Source organism: Archocentrus centrarchus, chromosome 7 (assembly GCF_007364275.1).
Source record: "Archocentrus centrarchus isolate MPI-CPG fArcCen1 chromosome 7, fArcCen1, whole genome shotgun sequence".
Lineage (NCBI taxonomy): Eukaryota > Metazoa > Chordata > Actinopteri > Cichliformes > Cichlidae > Archocentrus > Archocentrus centrarchus.
Window position 1 is genome coordinate 447100 of NC_044352.1, and position 21827 is coordinate 468926.

Here is a 21827-nt window from a genome sequence, read left to right on the forward strand (position 1 = left end):
TGGAAGAACTCTCCTTACATTGGCTACAAATCGATTTTAGGATTCGTTTTCGTATTCTCATATTCGCATACAGAGCATTAAACGGCCAGGCTCCAGATTATATTTCCCAGCTTCTCACAAAATATACTGCTTCTCCCTGTTTTTGAGCCAGGATCAGGGAGCTACAGCCATCAACTGGGACCAGCTGGAGGTGAGGGGGAAAAGGAGGGAGAGGACAAACAATACACACAGTTAAATACAAAGGCAGTCATAACAGTTACAGATGCTACAAGATGATTAAAGACTTTCAGGACAAACGTTTCAAATGCGCATCCAAGATTATAGCAAAGAAAATGGTGTGTGTGTGTGTGTGTGTGGGGGGGGGGGGGGTGTTAAAAACCCTCATCGATCCCAGAGAGAGAGCGAGAGAGAGAGAGAGTGGCTGTATCTTCATCTTGCAGACCCCTCTTCTCCCTCCCTCTCTCTGTCTTTGTGCCAGCTGATGCTGCTGGAGGTGAAATGCTTTCTCTCGCTCGTCGTCCCGCTGTAGTCCGAGTGGAACTGGGAGGTTCTTGGTGGTTCTGGGCGGTTCTGGGCGGAAGCGTCCGCTCTGCTTGAGGCTTGGCTCGGCTCAGACTCTGCTGAAAGGAACCGGAGCTGTGCGCGGACGGAATCAGTGCGCAGTAACGCGGAGAGGAACAACAACTTGGAGCGGTGCGGAGGTGAGTCTGCGCAGCCTGCTGCAGTCATGTATTTGCTCACATGCATGTGCACACTGGCGCGTGTCTGTTTAAGCTCTGTGGTCATGTCAGCAGCTCATAAGCTGCACGTACACACATGCGCAGCATGCTGGTTTTAGACTGTATCTGTGTATGTATTTGTGTGTGCGCGCCGTGTGTGTCTGTGGTGTATTTAGGTGCGCTCGTACCCGTAACGCAGGCCTGTCCTGGTGATGCGTTTAAGTGTTCAGTTTCTTCAGAGAGTGTGTTAGGGATCAGAGTGACGCTGCTGCTTGGAGGTCTGTGACTCTGCGATGGGATACAAAAACACGGGGACGGCGTTAACAAGCTCAGAGGTTATTCTCGAGATCAATTCCCAAACTTTAGAATCGGAATATTTCCTGCGGTCCATCCAAACGTAATCAGATCTCTCCTCAGCACATTTTAAACCCCAACCATCGCTATGAGTCCTGATTGTTGCTTTTATGGATTCATCTTGCTCTTCTGGTGGTTCACTTGTTGATGTTTATTCTCCATCAGCAGCTTTTCATTTAGTTCCATTGATCACGTGTTTCCCAACAATCAGAAGAAGTGAAAGAGCTCCACATCAAAGACCGGTCCAACAGATACACAATAACACACATCCGGTGGATTTATTGTATTAATATTTAATATTATAGATTAATTTATATATACTTTTATATATACTTTAATTATAACATCCATCCATCCATCCATCCATTCTCTTACGCTCATCCGGGGTAATTATAACATTTTTATTGTAATTTAAAAGCATCAGGCAGCTGTCATGTAGTACCTTCATGGCCCATTCGGGGGTCACTGCCTGCACTTTGAGAATCACTTTTTTAGGAAACTTAAACTACAATTGAAAACAAAAAGAAAAAAACTAGAGACTACCGGCAGTGATGGATCAAACCTCAGATAAATAGGAGATTTCTTCAGTTTTGGTCCATCGCACCAACAGAGTGGTTGTGTTGGTCAAATCTGTGCAGGTATGTATCGACTGAGAGTCAGGGTTTAAGGAAGAGAAATACTGAACGAAACGAGTTCTGGTATTTATTTTATCAAAGGTCAAAGTGTCAAAAATTCACTCCGAGCCTGAATTCGCCACCAGCGTGGACACACATGAAAATAAAAAAGTCAAATAACTCAACAGTTTAGAGTAATTTCATTTGAAAGTGAGCAATACCAAAGTGTTTATGGAGGGAGTGCAGCATGTGTTTATAAGAAAGAAGCACTCAGTCTGCTCCAACATCCGTTTTCATAAAGCTGAACTTATTCAGACTTTTTTGCGTCGGACTAAAGTCAAACTTTCAGTCAAAATGAGTTTGATAAAAACAAACTCATAGACACACAGAAATAAGAATGAAAATCCTCTAACTAAAAATCATCTAGCTAAAAATGTATTTCAGCATATTAGTGTATGAGATCTCAGGTTTTCTAGTCATGTCTGTGCACAGTAAAAGCAGCTGGGCTGTCCTCGCAGCCCATCATCGAGCCAGCGGTACACAGAGACTCCTGAAGGCTCCACCGGCACTAAATGTTTCAGGTTAACCCAAACTCAGTATGAATGCAGCATTTAGTGACCGAACAGCTCCTACATGTGATAGAACACAGACTGAGCTCAGCCTTTGGACCACACAACATCACCGCGGTTACAGCGTCATGAAAGAGGAGGTCATACACGATGCCAGGGCATCAGAGGATGGTGTCATATTGGCCACAGTATTTGTCATTTATTTGAATCAAAGTAGCAACAACAGGAACAAAAATTACAGAGAACGTCCCAAACAAACAAGAAAAAAAAGCTATTTTTAAATCTCTCTGTCTCAGCCTGAACTCTGAGATTTCACCACAGACCTCAAGTTTCAAACTCATCTCTGCTGATGAGCGCTGAGTCTGCAGCCACGACTGAGCGGTCAGCGCATCAGGTGAGGCATGAGGCCAGATGCATGCTCACTACATCAGGTTGTGAATCCCTCAGCTTAGACTGTAGTTTTTACTGTAACATCATGAAAAATCTGAAGGAAACCATCAGAGGAAACCTGAACCGTGGTGCCACTGTGTGCTCATTGAGAGGTTTTTGGTTACACCAACATACTCTTCACTCAACACCTGGCCTGACTCTCTGTGGCTTTGTCCACTTCCTGAAAATTAAAGCCAAGTTGATGTTTGGACACAATGGAGGAACGCCAGCACACCACAGAGGGACAAATACAAGGACTGTATGTTGCAAGACATCCTCTGAGAGATGCGAAAAAACAATAAGATGATCTTGAACTGGAGATTGGCCAAAATTCAATCAAGTAAGGTTTTTAAATTTTAGAGGCCCGTCCTCATAACAATTTTATCACCACTCATTTAACTATGAAATTTAGTGACCTCTCATTTATAAATCCAAAAATCCTTTAGTTTCATTTGTGTGTCACCTCTTTGCTGGATGGTGAGATGAGCTCAGTGACAAAGGCTTTGATGGTGAGGGGGATCCAGATCTCTTTGTCCTTATTAAAGATCAAAGCATATTTAACAAACAGCAGTGTAGAGACGTGTTGAGCAATGAATCATGACTTGGAACTAATGCACACAAACACAATAACTGGACTCTTTGAAAGGGCTAGGAGCAGTCAGCTGATGAGTTGTGTGTTTAAGTGTGCTTTCAGGGTGCTGGTTCGTACCTGCTCTGCAGCTGTAAAAGCCAAACCTGCAGACTCTGGATGAAGCTGTATGTCTGCATGTGTGTGTGTGCTGTTCAGCCCCCCGCTGCATCCAGGCCTTTAAAGGAAAGGAGTCTACTGGCTCATTTAAGAGCAGATTTCTTGCTGGTTGTCAGCCTCTCGCTGCTCTCTGTGAGCTGAGGAAATATTTCTGTACCTTTTATCTTTTTACCTGCATGATGAACAGCAATGATTGCCTCAGAACTTTTTGCAGCTGCTTCCTCAGCTGGTTAGTCCAACAATAGATCGTTAAAGTCTAAAACAGCTGAGAGTGGATGTCTGGGAGAGGCTGACATTGTTTTTAGAAGCATGAGCTGAAGCAGGACACATCCAGGTTTATTGTTGAAGTGACTGCAGCTCGTTGTGTGTTCTGCAGAGAAGAACACAAACCAGGGTCGTGTCTCTTCGTGTCAGCATTTGGATGAGCTGAAAATAAGCAGAAACCTCCTCTCCCCCACAGTTTTACCTCACCTGTTTGGACTTATTAACAGCTGTTTGTGTTACCTGTTTCCTGTGAGAGGGCAGCATGAAGCCGCAGCTGAGAGCAAACCGCCCTCCTCTGCGTGTTTAGTTAACACTGTTTACATTTTTCATCATTTGTCCATCCTCAGGGAGGGTTTCCTCATCATATATACTCCTGTGCCTCACATTCTCCAAATAAACATGAGGATCTGTGGAAATCATCAGATGCTTGAAAGAAAAAACTGCCCTTTATTCAATGAAATAAAATCAGAAATTCAAATGAAAGTGAAATTTGTGAAGCAGAGACTTCCTAATTATCAGCCTGTTCTACATTCAGCAAACTGAAGGTTTCTGAAATGCTACCAAAGAGTATGCTAATGCTAACATGAGGATAACGATGCTGCCTTCACACCATAAAAACCTCCTTCAGTTATGAGAAAAGAAGACTTGCAGCTCACTGATGCTTTTCATTGATCTGAATCTCTGACTGATGGAACCACACCACGATCACACCCAGAACTCCACCAGTTATCTCCTGGAACAGCTTCGTGTTTTAAACAACAGGGATGAAGCTCACTCAGTTCCTCATTCATGTTAGCAAAGCTGAAGTTTATGAAACCCTACAAACATAAGAATGACACTGATACTGTACCTCTAGCACGATATTGGCCATCCAACCCAGAAGCACCAAAACCTGCCGTTTTCCCAGCAGTGAGCCAGTCCCCATAGACTCCCATGTTAAACTGCTTTGGTCTCTGTGGTTAATTTCCCCCTCATAACAGCTGTACAGTATTTTGAAGCTCTCTGTGCTCTCTTTTATTTTGAAAAGTACTGTCTCTGTCTGACTTCTTGCTTCTAAAATGTGCTGTGGTGCATCTGGTGGATTGACAAATAATCTCTTTGTGGAGCTGTGGCCAGTGTGTTTCCAGGGTTACAGGGATTAATAAGTAATGCATTACTTCTTCAGTAATAAAGAGGTTTTTGAGTACGTGACTGCTTTCCTGAGCTGCTCCTCACAGCTCACACAGCAGAAGTTTCTGACACAGCTTCACCAGTTTCAGTGCGGCCACCAAAGGGCTCAGCTCAGGGCTTCATCAGAGTCACCATAAGACATATTACAGACAACAATTGAATAAGCATAGAGTAAACAACCAGTCATATGCACCCACATACTGCCAATGAGACACCAGCAAAGATGGGTAGAGCCTATGATCACATGCTTCAGAGTCAGTCATTGTCCTTTATACAGGCTGGAGAAATGAAGGGGTTCGCTTTGAGTTTTTCCACAACCACATTCACACAGAGCCACTTTAAAAGCAAATAACAATTAAAAACAATTATATGATGTATGAAAAGAAGAAGATACCTATCCATCCATCCATTATCCAAAGCATTTTAGACTCATTAAAAAAAATAGAGAAGAACCACTAAAAACACATTTCTTGAGAAGTCCTTGTTCATGGACAACCTTTAAAAAGATCCAAAATGCTTCCCTCTTTTTCCTGGCACAGATGACATCACCCCCTTTTTTAATGGGACTGTTCCCAGATTAAGTTCTTCTGGAGACACTGGTTAAGAGTCAGTTCCCCTCAGCTGATAGAAACACCACAAAGAACATAAATTCAGTCATTGATATCACATAAGCACCACGTCAGGTCGAGGATGGTAACTAAATATGAATGAGATGTGACCATGTTTGGATGACTTCACATTGGAGACCTGTTGTTCCTACAGCAAGTGGAGGGTTAAACACATCAGAGTTTCTCCGTGCGCTCACTCATACTGTATGTGGCACAGAGTGGCCCACCCAGAGTGGCACTGCAGCCTTACATGGACACACTTCAGGCTCCAAATTTAACTGCTTATTAATCAAAGCTAACACACACACACACACACACACACACACACACACACACACACACACACACACACACACACACACACACACACACACACACACACAGATTATGTATAAGGCCTGTATATGAAGGTCGGCTGGACTCTCGTGGAGACACAGCTGAGTTTCTGCTGCTGGGATTTGATGAATATTCATGACTTCACAGAGGCAGACGCTCGAGGCCTTGATCTCAGGCTGGAACCAGCCTGAGATCAAGTCTGTTTATACAGTAACAGCACTGTGGACCCCCATATTAACATACATGTTCCTTTATTATGTTAAGATGAACACTGTGTTTATGTCCCACACACGTGCATCCCAGCTCTCTCTATGTGTGCTGGATCTCAGCCTGTACCAGACCAGAATATGAGGCCTTCTGAGTCCTTGATGTGTCCTGTGATCTCTTCTGTTCCCAGAATACATCCACAGGAAACACCCTGCAGTCAGAGTCCAAAAACTAAGATGATGAAGGAAAGCTGTTAGCATCTGTTTTGATGTCACAGGCGTGGGTTTTCAGTAGTTGTGCTTCTTTGTGTTTCTGGTTTTCTTGTGCCTTCAGTGTTTTTCTGTTTATGTCTTTATGTTAGTTTTATGTTTCAGTATTAATTTTTTTGGCTATTTCCTGTTGTTGTTTTTTCTTTCTTTCCTGTGGTTGTCTTCCTTCCTGTGTGATTGTTTCCATTGTCCTTGTCAGTTCATCAGTTTTACCTGGTGTGTCTCCTGCTCCTATCTTCTCATTCTGGTTTCATGTGTGTTATTATAAAGTGTTTTTCAGCCTTTTGTTTTTGTACTTTTGCTTCTTCTGTCTGCTTTTGGTCCTTCTTGGCACTAATCATAATAGTGATAATGTGATGGTGGATGTTGCTGATTTGGATGAGCTACAAAAATACTTCACCTCATGAAATCTTATTTTGTTGTATCACTTCATTACCACACAGTGGACAGCAGGCTGAGCAACATTTAATCAAATATTCGGCTTCATCCATCTTCTGCCTTCTTCCTGCAGAGATGATCCAGAGTAACTCTTCCTTTATTCATGCTTTTTGTGACTGAAGTCAGATTAATTCATGATCATCCTAAAGGCTGCAACATATCACAGCAGGACTAATTCAAGCTGAATTATAGAAAACCTTAAAGTCATTTCAGTCTTTTTACAAAGCTCATAGTTGTTATTTATAGAGATTTATTTATATATAAACCAACATTCTTGATAAGTAGCAGATTATATTACAGCAGGGATCTTCAAGTCCAGGCCTCAAGGCCCAGTGTCCTGCAACTTTTAGATGTGTCTCTGCTTCAACACACCTGAGTCAAACATAGAAGTCATCAGCAGGACTCTGGAGAACTTGACTGCAAACTGAGGAGGTAATTCAGCCATTTGATTCAGGTGTGTTGGATCAGGGACACATCTAAAACCTGCAGGACACCGGCCCTCGAGGCCTGGAGTTGAAGAGCCCTGTATTACAGCAACTTAAAGTTCATCTGTGGCGTTAACAGTGTGTCCCTAAAGGTTCAAACATTTATGTGGAGGAAATTGTATACTGTATACCAGATGTACCAGTATACTGCTCAGCACCAAACACTATACTAAAACATCATTCAGTGATCTTTATTGGGGGACGGGGTCCCACCCAGACCAAAAGGGGAAACAAGGGGGGGGGGGGGGCACAAGTAATGAGTCACCAACTGCTGCATCTGTAACAAAACATGAACAGCACCCAAAAGAGAATAACACAAAAACAAAAAAACAAGCAAATGGTCTGTTCTGTGGCTTGTGTGTGTGTGTGTGTGTGTGTGTGTGTGTGTGTGTGTGTGTGTGTGTGTGTGTGTGTGTGTGTGTGTGCGCGTGCGTGTGTGCGTGTGTATGTGTGTACATACTTGATGACTAAACTTGATAATTCAATTCAATTCAGTTTTATTTATATAGCACCAAATCACAACAAACTGTCGCCTCAAGGCGCTTTGTATTGTGGGTAAAGACCCTACAATAATACAGAGAAAACCCAACAGTCCAAACGACCCCCTATGAGCAGCACTTGGCGACAGTGGGAAGGAAAAACTCCCTTTAACAGGAAGAAACCTCCATCAGAACCAGGCTCAGGGAGGGGGGGTCATCTGCCGCGACCGGTTGGGCTGAGGGGAGAGAAAGACATGCTGTGGAAGAGAGCCAGAGATTAATAACAATTAATGATTAAATGCAGAGTGGAGTATAAACAAAGTAAAAAAGGTGAATGAGAAGAAACAGTGCATTATGGGAACCCCCCAGCAGCCTAGGCCTATAGCAGCATAACTAAGGGAGGGTTCAGGGTCACCTGATCCAGCCCTAACTATAAGCTTGATCATAAAGGAAAGTTTTAAGCCTAATCTTAAAAATAGAGAGGGTGTCTGTCTCCCGAATCCAAGCTGGAAGCTGGTTCCACAGAAGAGACGCCTGAAAGCTGAAGGCTCTGCCTCCCATTCTACTCTTAAGTATCCTAGGAACCACAAGTAAGCCAGCAGTCTGAGAGCGAAGTGCTCTGTTGGGGTGATATGGTACTATGAGGTCTTTGAGATAAGATGGGGCCTGATTATTCAAGACCTTGTATGTGAGGAGAAGGATTTTAAATTCTATTCTAGATTTAACAGGGAGCCAATGAAGAGAAGCCAATATGGGAGAAATCTGCTCTCTCTTTCTAGTCCCTGTCAGTACTCTAGCTGCAGCATTTTGGATCAGCTGAAGGCTTTTCAGGGAGCTTTTAGGACAGCCTGATAATAATGAATTACAATAGTCCAGCCTAGAAGTAATAAATGCATCAATTAGCTTTTCAGCATCACTCTGAGAAAGGATGTTTCTAATTTTAGAAATATTGCGCAAATGTAAAAAAGCGGTCCTACATATTTGTTAATTATGTGCATTGAAGGACATATGCTGGTCAAAAATGACTCCAAGATTTCTCACAGTGTTACTGGAGGCCAAAGTAATGCCATCCAGAGTAAGTATCTGGTTAGACACCATGTTTCTAAGATTTGTGGGGCAGACAATAGGAATTTTATCTGCATTTAGAAGCAGGAAATTAGAGGTCATCCAGGCCTTAATATCTTTAAGACATTCCTGCAGTTTAACTAATTGATGTGCGTTATCTGGCTTCATTGATAGGTAAGGCTGAGTATCATCTGCATAACAATGAAAATGTATGCAATGCTATAATGAGGGTAAGAAGCCACAACAACAACCCCCTGAGCCAGAGGCAGACAAAGAAAGACTCCGGAAACCCAGGTTGTCCGCAGCCCTCCAAGAGCACTGAAAACACGAGACCACACATCCCGGTGATAACTGCCTGTCCAACCCTGAAGAAGGATGAGGGACATCCCAGCTGGAGTCCCCACAGCCAAAGGGCAAGCCGACCCCGCCAGAGGCCAGCCATCCCAGCACAAGCCTAATGTGGGGCCCCAGGGATCCAAGAACCACCCGGCACCCGGCATGAATGCCCCGAGAGCCGACAGCAACCCCAGAATGCAGTCAACCTGGCCCCCCAAGTGTCAGCCAATCCCTGTCCTGGGCTGGGTACAGGAAACACGGTTGTAGGAAGACCTGCCCACTCCCCTGCTCACTCATCTGTGATAAAGATGAAATGTTGGCTGCATGTTTTGGGGTATGTCAGTGTGTGGGGTGTAAAAAAAATAAGTATGACTGTGTGAAAACTAGACAGTGATTAAAATCATGGAGACAGATGCAACATGAGCACCCCACTTCTGGTCAACAGCACTCATCCTCACCTCCCCCCCAGAAACCCTCAACGTCTAAGGTGCAGATAAAATTGAGGGGCAGACAGCAGCCTAGAGAGCTAACAGTAGTGATCGTCACAGCTGTGTATATGGCTCCCGATGCTAATGGTAGCATGGCGCTCTCTCTCCTGCTGAACACCATTAATGAACACCAGCGGGCCCACCCTGATGGTGTTCTTATTATCGCGGGAGACTTTAACAAGGCCAACTTAAAGACTGTACTCCTGAAACTTGTCAAACATGTCAAATGTTCTACAAGAGGGGAGAACACTCTTGACCATGTTTACTTCAACATTAAGCACACTTACAGAACCAAACCCCTCCCCCACCTCGGCCAGTCCGACCGTCTTTCCCTGCTGCTCACCCCAGCAAACACAGCCAGGTCCGTTCACTCCTCAAAACCCGCGATGCGGCCTTCAGGTCAGGCGACAGAGCTCTGTACAGTGCTGCTCGAGCTGAGCTGAAAAGAGGAATTAAAAAAGCCCAGGCAGACTACAGGAGGAGAATAGAGTCCCATCTGTCCAGCAAGAACACACGGGAGGTGTGGCAGGGCATTCAGAACATCACAAACTTCAGAGGCTGTGATGTGACTGCAGGAGACCTGAGTGTGTCACTAGCAGAGGAACTTAACTGTTTCTTTGCTCGCTTTGAGACACCTCAGGACCATCTAACTTCTCACCACCAAACTGCACACCCTGGGCCTCCCCCCTCTCACATGTTCCTGGATCAAGGACTTCTTAACCAACCGGCCCCAGACTGTGAGACTCGGCCCCCATCTCTCCTCCACCCGCACACTGAGCACTCGCTCCCCACAGGGCTATGTGCTGAGCCCCCTCCTGTACTGCCTCTACACCCATGACTGCAGTCCGGCCCACAATAACAACCTCATCGTCAAATTTACTGACGACACCACAGTGGTCGGACTCATCTCAAGGGGAGATGAGGCAAGCCTACAGAGAGGAGGTCCTGAAGCTGACAGCCTGGAGTTCAGAGAACAACCTGCACTGAACACCATGAAAACCAAAGAGATCATCATCGACTTCAGGAAGCACAGGACTGACCCAGCCCCCCCTCTATATCAACGGTGAGCGTGTGGAGAGGGTCCACACCTTCAGGTTTCTTGGTGTCCTCATCTCTGCTGATCTCTCTTGGTCAGATAAGAAGACTCAGCAGCGACTTCACTTCCTGAGGGTCCTTAGGAAGAACAACTTGGACTCAAACCTGCTGCTGACCTTCTACCGCTCATCCATTGAGAGCCTGCTGACCTACTGTATCACAGTATGGTACGGCAGCTGCACTGAGGCAGACAGGGTCAGGCTTCAGAGGGTAGTCAAGACAGCACAAAGAATCGTTGGCTGCCCTCTCCCCTCCCTGATGGACATCTACACCTCCTGCTGCATCAGCAGAGCAGGAACATCATCAAGGACAGCTCACACCCTGGCTTTGACTCTGACCTGCTGCCCTCTGGCAGGCGCTACATGTGCATCAAAGCCAGAACAAATCGACTCAAAAACAGTTTCTTCGCCAGAGCAATCACCACCCTGAACTCACACACTCACCCACTGTAACTGTGCAACACCCACATCTCTGTGCAATATTATATTATTCATACTGAACAATATCTAACATTCCTATATTGTGTAATATCCAGTATTCATTCACCAAGTGCAATATTCACCATCTTCATTATTATATGTATACACTTATTTTACTTTTCTTACAATGTATTTTTTTAATATATTCTCTTATTTTTTGTATTTTTAATACATTTTATTTTCTGTATATTTTATATATTTTATACATTGTGTTTTATTTTCTGGATATTTTTAGATTATATTAGATTATTATTTTTTTTATTTTTATTTTAGAGAGTTTGACTTTCTATTTCATGTCACTGAACAGGAGTGGCCCTCCAATCTCATTGTACATCCTGTATAATGACAATAAAGGCATTCTATTCTATTCTATTCAGTGAATAGGTGACTTGGGGCACCTCAGTAGTCCCACCTCCCAGCTTCTGGGGAACATATTTGCCCCCCAATACCCTATGTTTGAGGTAAAGATGCTACAAAAATACCAAGAAAACCCAAAATATCAAAACACCCCCCTATGACCGGGGTCATTAACTACATTTGTCCAAGGGCCAGAATTTTTCTCTGCAGACACTGTGAGGGCCAGATGCTCTCATAATGTAAAATAAAATTAACATTGTATCCTAAGTAATATATTATCATTTAATATATCAAAGTTCCTTTCAAATTTATACTATTTTTAATGATGTGATGTGCAAGCCTTGCACTCAAATGTTCTTCTCTATTATGTTGATGGTTGTTATGGAAACACCGCCACTGTGCGCAGTTGCTCTCAAATGTTAAATGTGAGTAACAATCTACTTTTCAGAAGGTGTTTTTGTTGTGGTTGTTGTTTTTAAATTAAATATAGAAACACGAAGAGTTCAGATGCAAAACCTTCTAAATCTGCCTGGACACTTTTCTTTTAAAAGAGTTTTTTTTTTATTATTTCACAGCCAATAGTCAGGTGCATTTTTTTCAAAAAGGCAAATATAGTAATTTACCTACTTTTCAATAAATAATGTTTTGTTTTGTGGCAAAACCAGCAAAATCAAATCTCCAGTCCCTTCTCTGCCCAGTGTGAATGAAGGCAAAAGGCGCAAATATCAGACTACGATAAAAAGATTTCGACATAGATTCACAAACTACAACCGCAATGGCACAAAATGGCAGCACATTTATTTTAATAAATGCTTTGCTGTTCTGGTGTTAACAGAATAATAGATACTAGGCCGCGGGTTTCGTGAAAACCGAGGGACGCATACAGGGGCTGTGACCATCCCCCCACCCTCATGCGGGTATGTCCCGAGCCATCAAGCCACCTACCCTTCCAGTCCTCCGGCGAGCAGACCATATGAAAGACCCTCACAGCAAAGGAGATGGGACCCCCCGCGGAGGCCGCGGAGTAGGCTCAGCAGCCAGTAACGATCCTTCACAGAGTGAAAGGAGGTGAATGAAGAAGAAACAATCCAAACTGGGAGCTGGTTCCACAGAAAAGTGGAAAGAAAGCTAAAGGCTCTAACTAGTGCCTGCTTTCTCCCTATTTGCTGTCATATTAGTTAGAGGTGGGATTAAGGACACAGACTTTATCCTCATCATCTGATGAGAATAAAAGTAAAGATTATTCTGAATCAGGCTAATTAAGCCCGAAACCTTCTGAAGAGGGATCATCTTTGCCATCATCATTAGAGAGAGCCATTTCATAGCGATAAATGTTTTTAAAGATGATGCAGAGCTACTGCCATCATCAAATGATGACCTTCAGCTTGCACTGTGATGGCTGGGATAAGAAAGAGCATCGCCAAGTTGGAGACCATGGTTCAAAAGGAGCAAACTGAGGTGGTTCAACCCTGATCCCCTGACCTGGATCTATAACACCTTTTCCTGTAAAAAACAGTTCTCTTATAGCTCTACAATAGATCTGTAATGACCAAGAAAGACAGCACTGTTTTTTCTTTCCACTGCATTAACATCCATAAATTTTGATGTCTCCTTCCTTGCTCCCATCCTTCTTCCCCTTAATCTCACTCCCGTCACTTGTAATTGATGCATGCCTCAGATTTCAGTACAATAATACAAAAATTTCATTTTAATTTCAGCGTTATTTATTCTAACTTCAAATTTCTTCTCTCCCCCACACCTTACCCACCTCCTTTCCAACATCTCTCATTTACATCCTAAATTAAGCTTCTTCCTTCCTTCCTTTCTTCCTTCCTTCCTTCCTTCCTTCCTTCCTTCCTCACATTTTGGTGAAAAAAGCAGGAAGCAAACTGGCTTTGTTTTAGTGTGAAAAATGTTTATACTGTTAATTCTGAGACACCTAAAATAATGACGTACTTGATTGTAGGTTAGGGAAGTTACTTTTGATTTTGAAGGTACCACATGTGGTCGATGGCACTGAAGACAGTGGTTGACATTTTGAGAGGCAGGTGCTCGTTTGTGTGTTGCAGTGGAATTATACTGTTGTTGAAGGTGCATGCGTGTGTTGCTGGAGAGCCTGTAGCTTAAAATGGTGGTGTCTAACAGCCTGTGGACGGATTTTTTATATGAAGGACTCGACAAATTTTCCACTGAAATCCAAGGGATGTGATGTTTATGCTCTGAGTGCCTCAGTACCTCTCTTCAGTGAACAGCACTGGGCAGCGTTAGCTCAGAAGAGGGGTCCACTAATCACTGACATCACCAAAACAGCTTTAGGTAGCAGTGGCGGTCCTAGCCTGTTGGGCGCCCTGGGCGAGCATCCCCTCCGGAAACGCATTCGAGATCTTGCAAAAGTTTTTAATATAAGGACATGCGCTTCCGTTAATCTTGTTATGGCAACGTCCGTGAGGACATTAAAAGGAATGGCGAGATCACGCCAAAACTGCACAGGCATGAATGAACCCGGCTGACTGTCTCGCTCTCACGCCATCACTGCTTCACTCGATCGCCACACACACACAGCGCTGCCCCACCCCCTTCTCCTCTCAGCCGGGAGTGCGGGTCGAGTGAAGCGGTGATGGCCAGTTTTGCGAGATCTCGCAAAAGTGCCTATTTTTTTTTCTTTTTCCCCTCTCATGTTTTTTTCGTGTCCCTTGCGGGTTCTGTAATTCTAGGCTCAGCAACCGAGACGAGAGAATCCCCCGCCTGCCCCTTTCCTTCTGTTACAACCTGTCTGTCAGACCATGGCAGAAAGCTACATGCACCACACAGCAGGCAGAGGGCGCCCATTACCCCACAAATGGAGTAGTGCGGTAGGCGCTGCTGCGGGGATCACAGTGCGTTGGGGGGAGGGGGGCGGTCATGCCGCCCTAGATGAAAAGCCGCCCTGGGCAGCTGCCCATGTCGCCCATATCAGAAACCACCACTGTTAGGCAGAGATGATTTTAGAGGTTAGCCAGCTGCTATGCTGGTGTCATAGATGGTATAAAGATGGACATAGCTACCAGGACCTTTCTGAAGTCCCATTTTGAAGCCTAGCGATCATTTTTGCCATCACCATCTTGGTGTTTTGACACCGGATGTGATGAGAGAGGGGCGGGTTTGCCTGTCACTCATTAGTGACGACTTGTCAGTCATAAGTTATAGCCAATGGGCATATCCTGAATAATCATGCTTTCTGAAATGTAGAATGACCAAAATTTAGAAAATGGATTTAATGTTTTGTTCAGTATGAGCTGAAATAAGGGACTGAGCCTGTAAACTCATCATGCTTATATTGGTGTCCACTGCTCTCGTGTGCTTCTGGAGGGTGTTTCATAATACTGAAAACATTAAGTTCATATATGCATACTTGCCAGTTCTGTCATGGTCCTGGGCCGTCTGCCCAGCATTTTGTGTTTCATTTTATTTTCCCTGTGTTCTCCTAGTTTGTTTTGGTTTTCTTTGTTCTTAGTCCTGGCTGTATCATTTGTGGTTTTCGTGTTCCTTCATCCCTGTCTCCGCGGCGTCTGTGTTCTGGTGTCTGTCCTTTTGTCTTACCCCTGACCTTCTATGTTTTCGTATTGGGTTTTATTACCTCCGCCAAGGAGGTTATGCTTTCGGTCGCGTTGGTTGGTTTGTTTGTCTGTCTGTCTGTCTGTCTGTCAGCAGGATTACTCCAAAAGTTATGAACGGATTGGTTGGAAATGACAAGGGGAAGAAGTGATTAAATTTTGGCGGTGATCCGGATCACGATCTGGATCCAGGAATTTTTTAAGGATTCTTCACTATTGCGGGATATAGGCAGAGCCTTCCCCTTTAAGAATGTAGCTGTATGGGAAATGTATTTCAAGCCACAGGTTCGATGTTGTAGGCTGAGAGAGACCGCCTACTTTTCTCTGCCCCGTGTGTGTGTATGCTGGCTAGCGCGGGAAACAAGCGCGAGGGAAAAAGTGTGTTCGGTGGCGGTGGAAAAAGGAATAAAAGTTCTGTTGCTAAAATCCTTCAACTTGCTGCATTTCTCCGCCTTGCTGAAGCTGACCCACATGGATGAGCAAGTTAGTTACCAGCCACGAGCCAAGCGAAGTAGAAACCAGAGGTCTCCCTACTACGTTAGGAGCCGCGATCTGGTCGAGGTCACACACTATTGCGGGATAGGGGGTTATTGTTGTCTGTGAAAGATGAAATATTATTTCACAGTATATAGATACATTACAGCGTCAGTAACCCTATGGCCTTGGCGGAGGTTTGCGCTCTCTGAGTGCTTCTAGTCCCCAGTGTTGTGACTAGTCTGCATTTCTGTCCCATGTCTGTTTCCCTGTGCCGTGTTCCTTGTTTAGTCAATTCCTGTTTTATTTTGACAGTCTTGTGTTCCCTGTGCTTTGTGTTTAGTTTTGCTTCCGCTGTTGTTAGTTTCATTTGCTTCACCTGCTGTGCCCTGCTGGTTCCTCTTGCCCTGATTGCCTAATGTGTATTTAAGCCCTCAGTTTTCTTCTGTTCTTTGTTGTGTTGTTGTCTATGTTCCAGCTGTGGGTGTTGCCGGTCCTTGTTCCCCCTAGTTTTAGTTCTGGCCTCAGACCTGCCCAGTTTATTTAGTTCATTCAGTCTGTGTACTCAATGAAATCCTTTAAGTTCATTTCTCACCTCTTTTATGAGTCCTGCTTTTGGGGTCTGCCTTTCCTGCCTGCCACAGCAACCATGACATGTTCATATTTGATAAGTTCACTGAGGAGTACAGTCGAGGAATCAGCTCCGGTATGTTTTCACTGCCCTTCCCCTTTAATGTCACTGTGATTATTAATTTAAATTGAAATCACACATAATACAACTATTCATCTAAGGTGTATTATCTAAAACTAGATTATTTAAAAAGCTTTAAAGGGACCATCAATGTGAAAGAACTGGGAAATATTGCAGCAAACACTGGGCTGATTTGTTTATTATGAATTTATATTAGAATGATTTTAGGTGGTAAAAACTGTTTACCAATATATGAATAATGCTTCCATCGCTATATTACACCATTACTCTTATCTGTAGAACTGCCTGCCTTGAGTGTTATTCATGACCATTTTTAGTTGTCTTCTAACATCCAGAGATCTGTTTCATAGTCATAGTCACTACATAACTGAAGCACAAACATCATTTGTTTTAATAAAAACATTATACATGCATACACAAATCACTTACTGAACAAAAACAAACAGGTCAAATATTAGTGATTTTATTTTATTCTAGTACACTCCCCAAAGTTACAGCAGAATACAGTTGAATAAATATCAAAAACACATAATTTTATCATTTTTGGACCTGACAAGATTAGCCTTCAGGATCTCCATGAATAGCATGAACACGCTAGTCCAGATGTTTCTGCTTCCAGAGGCTCTCATGTTCCTCCTTGGATTAAAATATTTTTAATGTCAGTTTTAATTCTAAATAAGCCCTTAGTGCAAGTATAGCACATTTCTACATCCACGAATAAAGATGAGTGAAAATTTCAGGCCAAAATAAGCTGACAGTGCTCCTGTTCCCCTTAGGTCCAGTCTGAGTGGCTGTATGTTTGTATCCCTTTGTGTTTGTGCTACTCCATGTTTTGTCAAGTCTGCCTGTGTCATGGCTGGTCACTTCCTGTTTTATTTTGACAGTCCCGTCTTCCCTGTGCTTTGTTTTTGGTTTTGCTTCCTTTGTGTAATTAGTTTCATTTGGTCCACCTGTTGTTCCCTGCTGTTTCAATCAATCCATCCTTTATTAGTCATTGTACACAATGAAATTTTCATTCCAGAACACCCATCTAAAACAAACAAACCAGAACAAACAGGGGAGATAAGTGTCTGCGGCCATGCTGCCATCACAGAGAGGCGCTGCCTTTTTAAAAAAAATGAAATGGCGAACACAAAGGTGTAGATGAGGAGAAAAAAAATCATCTCGTACTATGCCCCACAGGCACAATATGAGGTTAGAAAAAAACCTCTGCATAGCATAATAAGCACATATAGCGTGGGGAGGGGCGGGGGTGAAGGGAGCCAGCGGAGGCGAGTGGCTTTGGGTTACTGTGGAGCTGACCCAGCTCCCCCCTCAGCTAACAGTTCCTGATTAGTGGTGGAGTGTTCATCAGCAGCTTGGTGTAGAGATATCAGTCCGGTCAGAAGACGGGACAGCGGGGGGCATACGGCATCTGTTAACATCCAGGAGAAAAATGAGATACTCGACTATCCAAGGCCGGTCAGGGAGCCAAATCTCAGATACTACAATTATTTTGATACAGACTGTCATAACTGATTAATTTGCTGACAGTCTTTCTGGCACCTCTCAATGGCGAAAAATCGAATCATCCGAATTGTCTTGGTTCTTTCCTCGCCGCGCAGAAACAGACACTTCTCTAAGATCTAATCCCTTTCACATTATGGATTAATGTTTGATCTTTTATTTTATATTAGATAAGATCAGATAATCCTTTACTGTCATTGTACAATGATGTGACAATGATATTATGTAAACAGTCTCTTAAAAGTGTCTTAAAAGTAAATAGCTGATAGCTGGTGAGGCATTCTCACTGTTATGTTACTGAGACCAGACATCTCCAGAAATCAGGGTGCACTTTTTCAACAGGCAACAGCTTGATAGATATAAATACGTTCTTGTCTAAAATCATGTTTATTTTGTGATACACAAACAGTATTTCTGGGATACTTGGCTGTCCCAAGTCCCTCAATAGAATATGTGGAGCAAGAATGGGCATTTTGAGTGTACTTGAGTTGTGGTGTACTTTGAATTGGAACCGTGCTTGAACCACGACTGATGAAACAGCCCATGAGTCTTTTTGTAACACAGCTACCACCTGTGAGATGAAACTTCATTAAGCACTGCAGCTTTAAATTCAATTAGTGACAAAGCTTCATGGTGCTCCATTTGCTCTCCTGCGCCTTCAAGTGGACATCCAATGTAAAACATGCAGCGTGATTATACTCATCGTGGCTTTGGTGCGCAAAGCTTTGAACTGAATAAATGATTTTCATGATGGCAATAAATAAATCCTGAACTAATTAATATGGTGTCTGTCTTTATGATACAATGGCAGGATTAAGAGGGAAAATGGAAAAAAATTGGGAAGAGGGTTTTGATGTGAATATGATTGTTTTACTTGGTTTGTAACTGGTCACTAGGGACATTTTATTTATTATTTTTTATTTAGAAATAACAGCTTTGCCACAGTGCTGAGCCTCAGAATGTTTCTTTTGTTTGAAATTATTTTGTCTGCTTTAGAAAATACCATTTCACAGGGCACAGATGAAGCTGGGGTAATAATTTATATGTGCACACATTATTAGGAGAGATCAGCTCAAAATGTTCCCAGACAGGGGAAAAGATCAATGTTCTGGCTGGTTTCATCACCAAAAAAGAAACAGCTCAAATAGATTGCAAACCAATACGCAGTAGTCCCCAATACCACAAAATGTGTGTGGTGGTGGTGTTGGGGGAAGGGGGGTCCATTGCATTTCGCTGCCCCTTATATTTCAAATCACACACCAAACCTGCAAATTGTTTCCTGACTCAGTCACGTGGAACGGCTGGCTTGAGGCTTCGAACGTCACCGAAACAAACCTCGATATGTGCTTCACAAAAATCTCCCTTAATTACTCAATACACGCTTGGAAGCCTCGACACATCAGTAGGTATCACTCATCTAACCCCTGGTGGGCACTAAAAAGAATGCAGGTTTACAGCATTTCCATACTGACTTCACTTTTCAGACCCCAAAACGATGCCTGTCTCGTAGCCCTTTAACGCCGGGCGATCGCCGCTGAAGCGCCCGTTACTTGCGGCAAACAGCTGATTGAGACGTGGCCTATCAGTGCAGAGTCGGCTGATCAAAGGAACGTTGATCAGCTGGCTTTTTACCTTAACTGCGCAAGCGTTTATCCTATCGAAAAAATGCAAATGGTTCCTGAAAGCCCAGAAATTGCACGTCACAGCCACATAGGGGTATTACGGTATTTGTTGCCGGAAGTCCGCGGACGGCGGCACTTTTGAAGTATGTTGTGCCACAGCTGATGCATTTGGAGTAAAAGGGTCTGTGGTAACATTAGCACACCATGGAAGAAAGCCAGTTTTATCTATTGAAGCCCATTAGACCAGTGCTTCTCAATTATTTTTTATGCCCACCCCCTAGGAAGAAGAAAACTTTTTACGGCCCCCCCACTCTCTGCTGCGACTATAAATACTCACGGCGGCGCCTGCTCTGCTGTGTGCAGGCACAAAAAAAGAAACGTACACCATAGAGCTATTACTTACTGCGCACACTCTGACAATGAGAGCGCCACTGCTCTCATTGTCATTCTAGTACTGCAAAAAAAGCATGTTCCCCGGGGTCAGACGTGCCCCCCCTGGTACCAGCGCCCCCCACTATTTGAGAAGCACTGCATTAGACCAAACAGGAATTTTAAATTGAATTTGGGGAAACTGTGGTTAGAATCAGCAGGACACTTGATTCATGGAAGGATGCTTTGGTTTCTCACTATCAAATCCAGTGTTAGCTAACACTACAGTGCATAGTTTGTAAGTGCACTAAAGTATGCTAATTTCAGTCTAACTCGCAGGGCTGATCTGGTGACCTAGCAGATAAAATCATTTGTGAATGGCCAGCTATTGATTAAAAATTGAAACCTTACCTCAGGCCAAATCTTTAAACCTTTAAGAGTTTTTGCCTAGAGTTTTGACACGTGCATTTTTTATGTCTCAATGCCTTCATTTTCTGAAGTCTAAGCTCCAAATCTCTAACTTTTGTGTAATTTTAAAAAGTACTGATTTTAGCTGTCAATTACTACAAATGCCTACTTTTTACAGTGCTAGCAAACATTTACGGTTGATTTTTCATCTATATTCTGTTCATCAGAGAATCTTTAAACTACTCTTTGGTTATCTTTGGCTAAAAGTGAGAAGTGAGAGCTCTTAAAAATGCTCCATCATGACATTTTACGTGACAGTGTTTAACTGCATTTCTTTTTTCCTTCATAGTGAGCGTGAAATTCCTTGATCTCAACTAAACATGGACTACCCTGAGGACTTCCTGTTGGCTGAGCTGCAGTTCTACAATGACTCATTTTTCCAGAACAACTTCAGCAGCGCCTACAATGACACTGCCATGCTGCCGACAGGGGTGAAGGTTACCATCGTGGTTGTCTACATGATCGTCTGTGTCATTGGCCTGGTGGGAAACTTCCTGGTCATGTATGTCATCATAAGGTGGGAGGAAGTTTCTTCTTCTACATATTACTTTGTCTTGAAACTGTTTCCAGCATTTAAAATAAAAGTGTGCTTCTAGAAAAGTTTTATAATCATGGATATCACCTCAGTATCTATAGCAGCCCAACATTATATTTATGTTATTATTTTATGTTAACAGATGTGTGAGAGAAATAATTTGGCTTAAACAAACAAAAGGTTGTTAGGTACTCATTCAGTTTTATTAAATATTGGAATTTTTTTTTGAAGTCTTTGAATTTTATTTGTGTAGTAGTGAATAATTTTACATGATCAGATATTTGAAAAGTAGGTTTCTAAAAAAAATGAGTAAGAGTTCTCATCTGTGACAACCAGACTTTGCTTTGTCTACATTTGAACCATTTCCACCCTGGGTTGGCTCAGCTGTTAGGGCGTGCAAACAACTAACTGCATGTTTGGTGAAGATGCAATCAGCCACAATTTTTCCTCTGCCATGGAGGTGACTGGCTGAGTTTGTTTGCATGCTCTTAGTTAGCATGTGTTCTGGACAGGTTTGCATGAATGCAGGGGCGAAGCTTCTGGAGGGGCTGGGAGGGTTATACGCCCCCAGCCCAGGGCTAGCGGGGGCCCAGATGGGAGAGAGGAGAGGAGAATAAGATTTCAGGTAGCCAGGCCTCTGTCACGTCCGAGGCGAGGTGCAGAAGGAGGGCCCTGTCTTGATTATATCGCAATATGCATGGCTCAATGTGCACAGTATACAACCCACTATACATCACCCATCATTCATGTTTTACACGGGGGTTTTAAAGGTTGCCACAGTCAGGACTGAGTCATGGTTGCTCAAAACTTTACAAGACCGACTGACTTTAATGATGTAGTAGGTGTAAAATATTGAATAAGATGTTGACTGGCTTTATTTTCACTTTAAAGGCCCTTTAGAGTGAAAATAAAACGCAAATAAAACGCTAGAAAGCAGCGCGTCCGGTGTGTATGTAGGTTACACAACAGGTTCGCATCTGAAAGATTCGGAATTTCATGTTGTTTTTACGCAACGCATCCGGTGTGAAACGGCCTTAAA

General features: G+C 43.3%; 1 protein-coding gene across 1 annotated transcript in view; it reads left to right on the forward strand.

The window, feature by feature from the left end:
* The first annotated feature begins 477 nt into the window (after positions 1 to 477).
* Positions 478 to 21827, forward strand: part of oprl1 (opiate receptor-like 1) — a 136782-nt gene continuing 115432 nt past the window's right edge. The window contains exons 1-2 of the mRNA XM_030733402.1: positions 478 to 701; positions 20543 to 20770. Coding sequence (XP_030589262.1) covers positions 20574 to 20770 — 197 coding nt within the window. The 5' untranslated portion in view covers positions 478 to 701; positions 20543 to 20573. The remainder of the gene's footprint in view (positions 702 to 20542; positions 20771 to 21827) is intronic.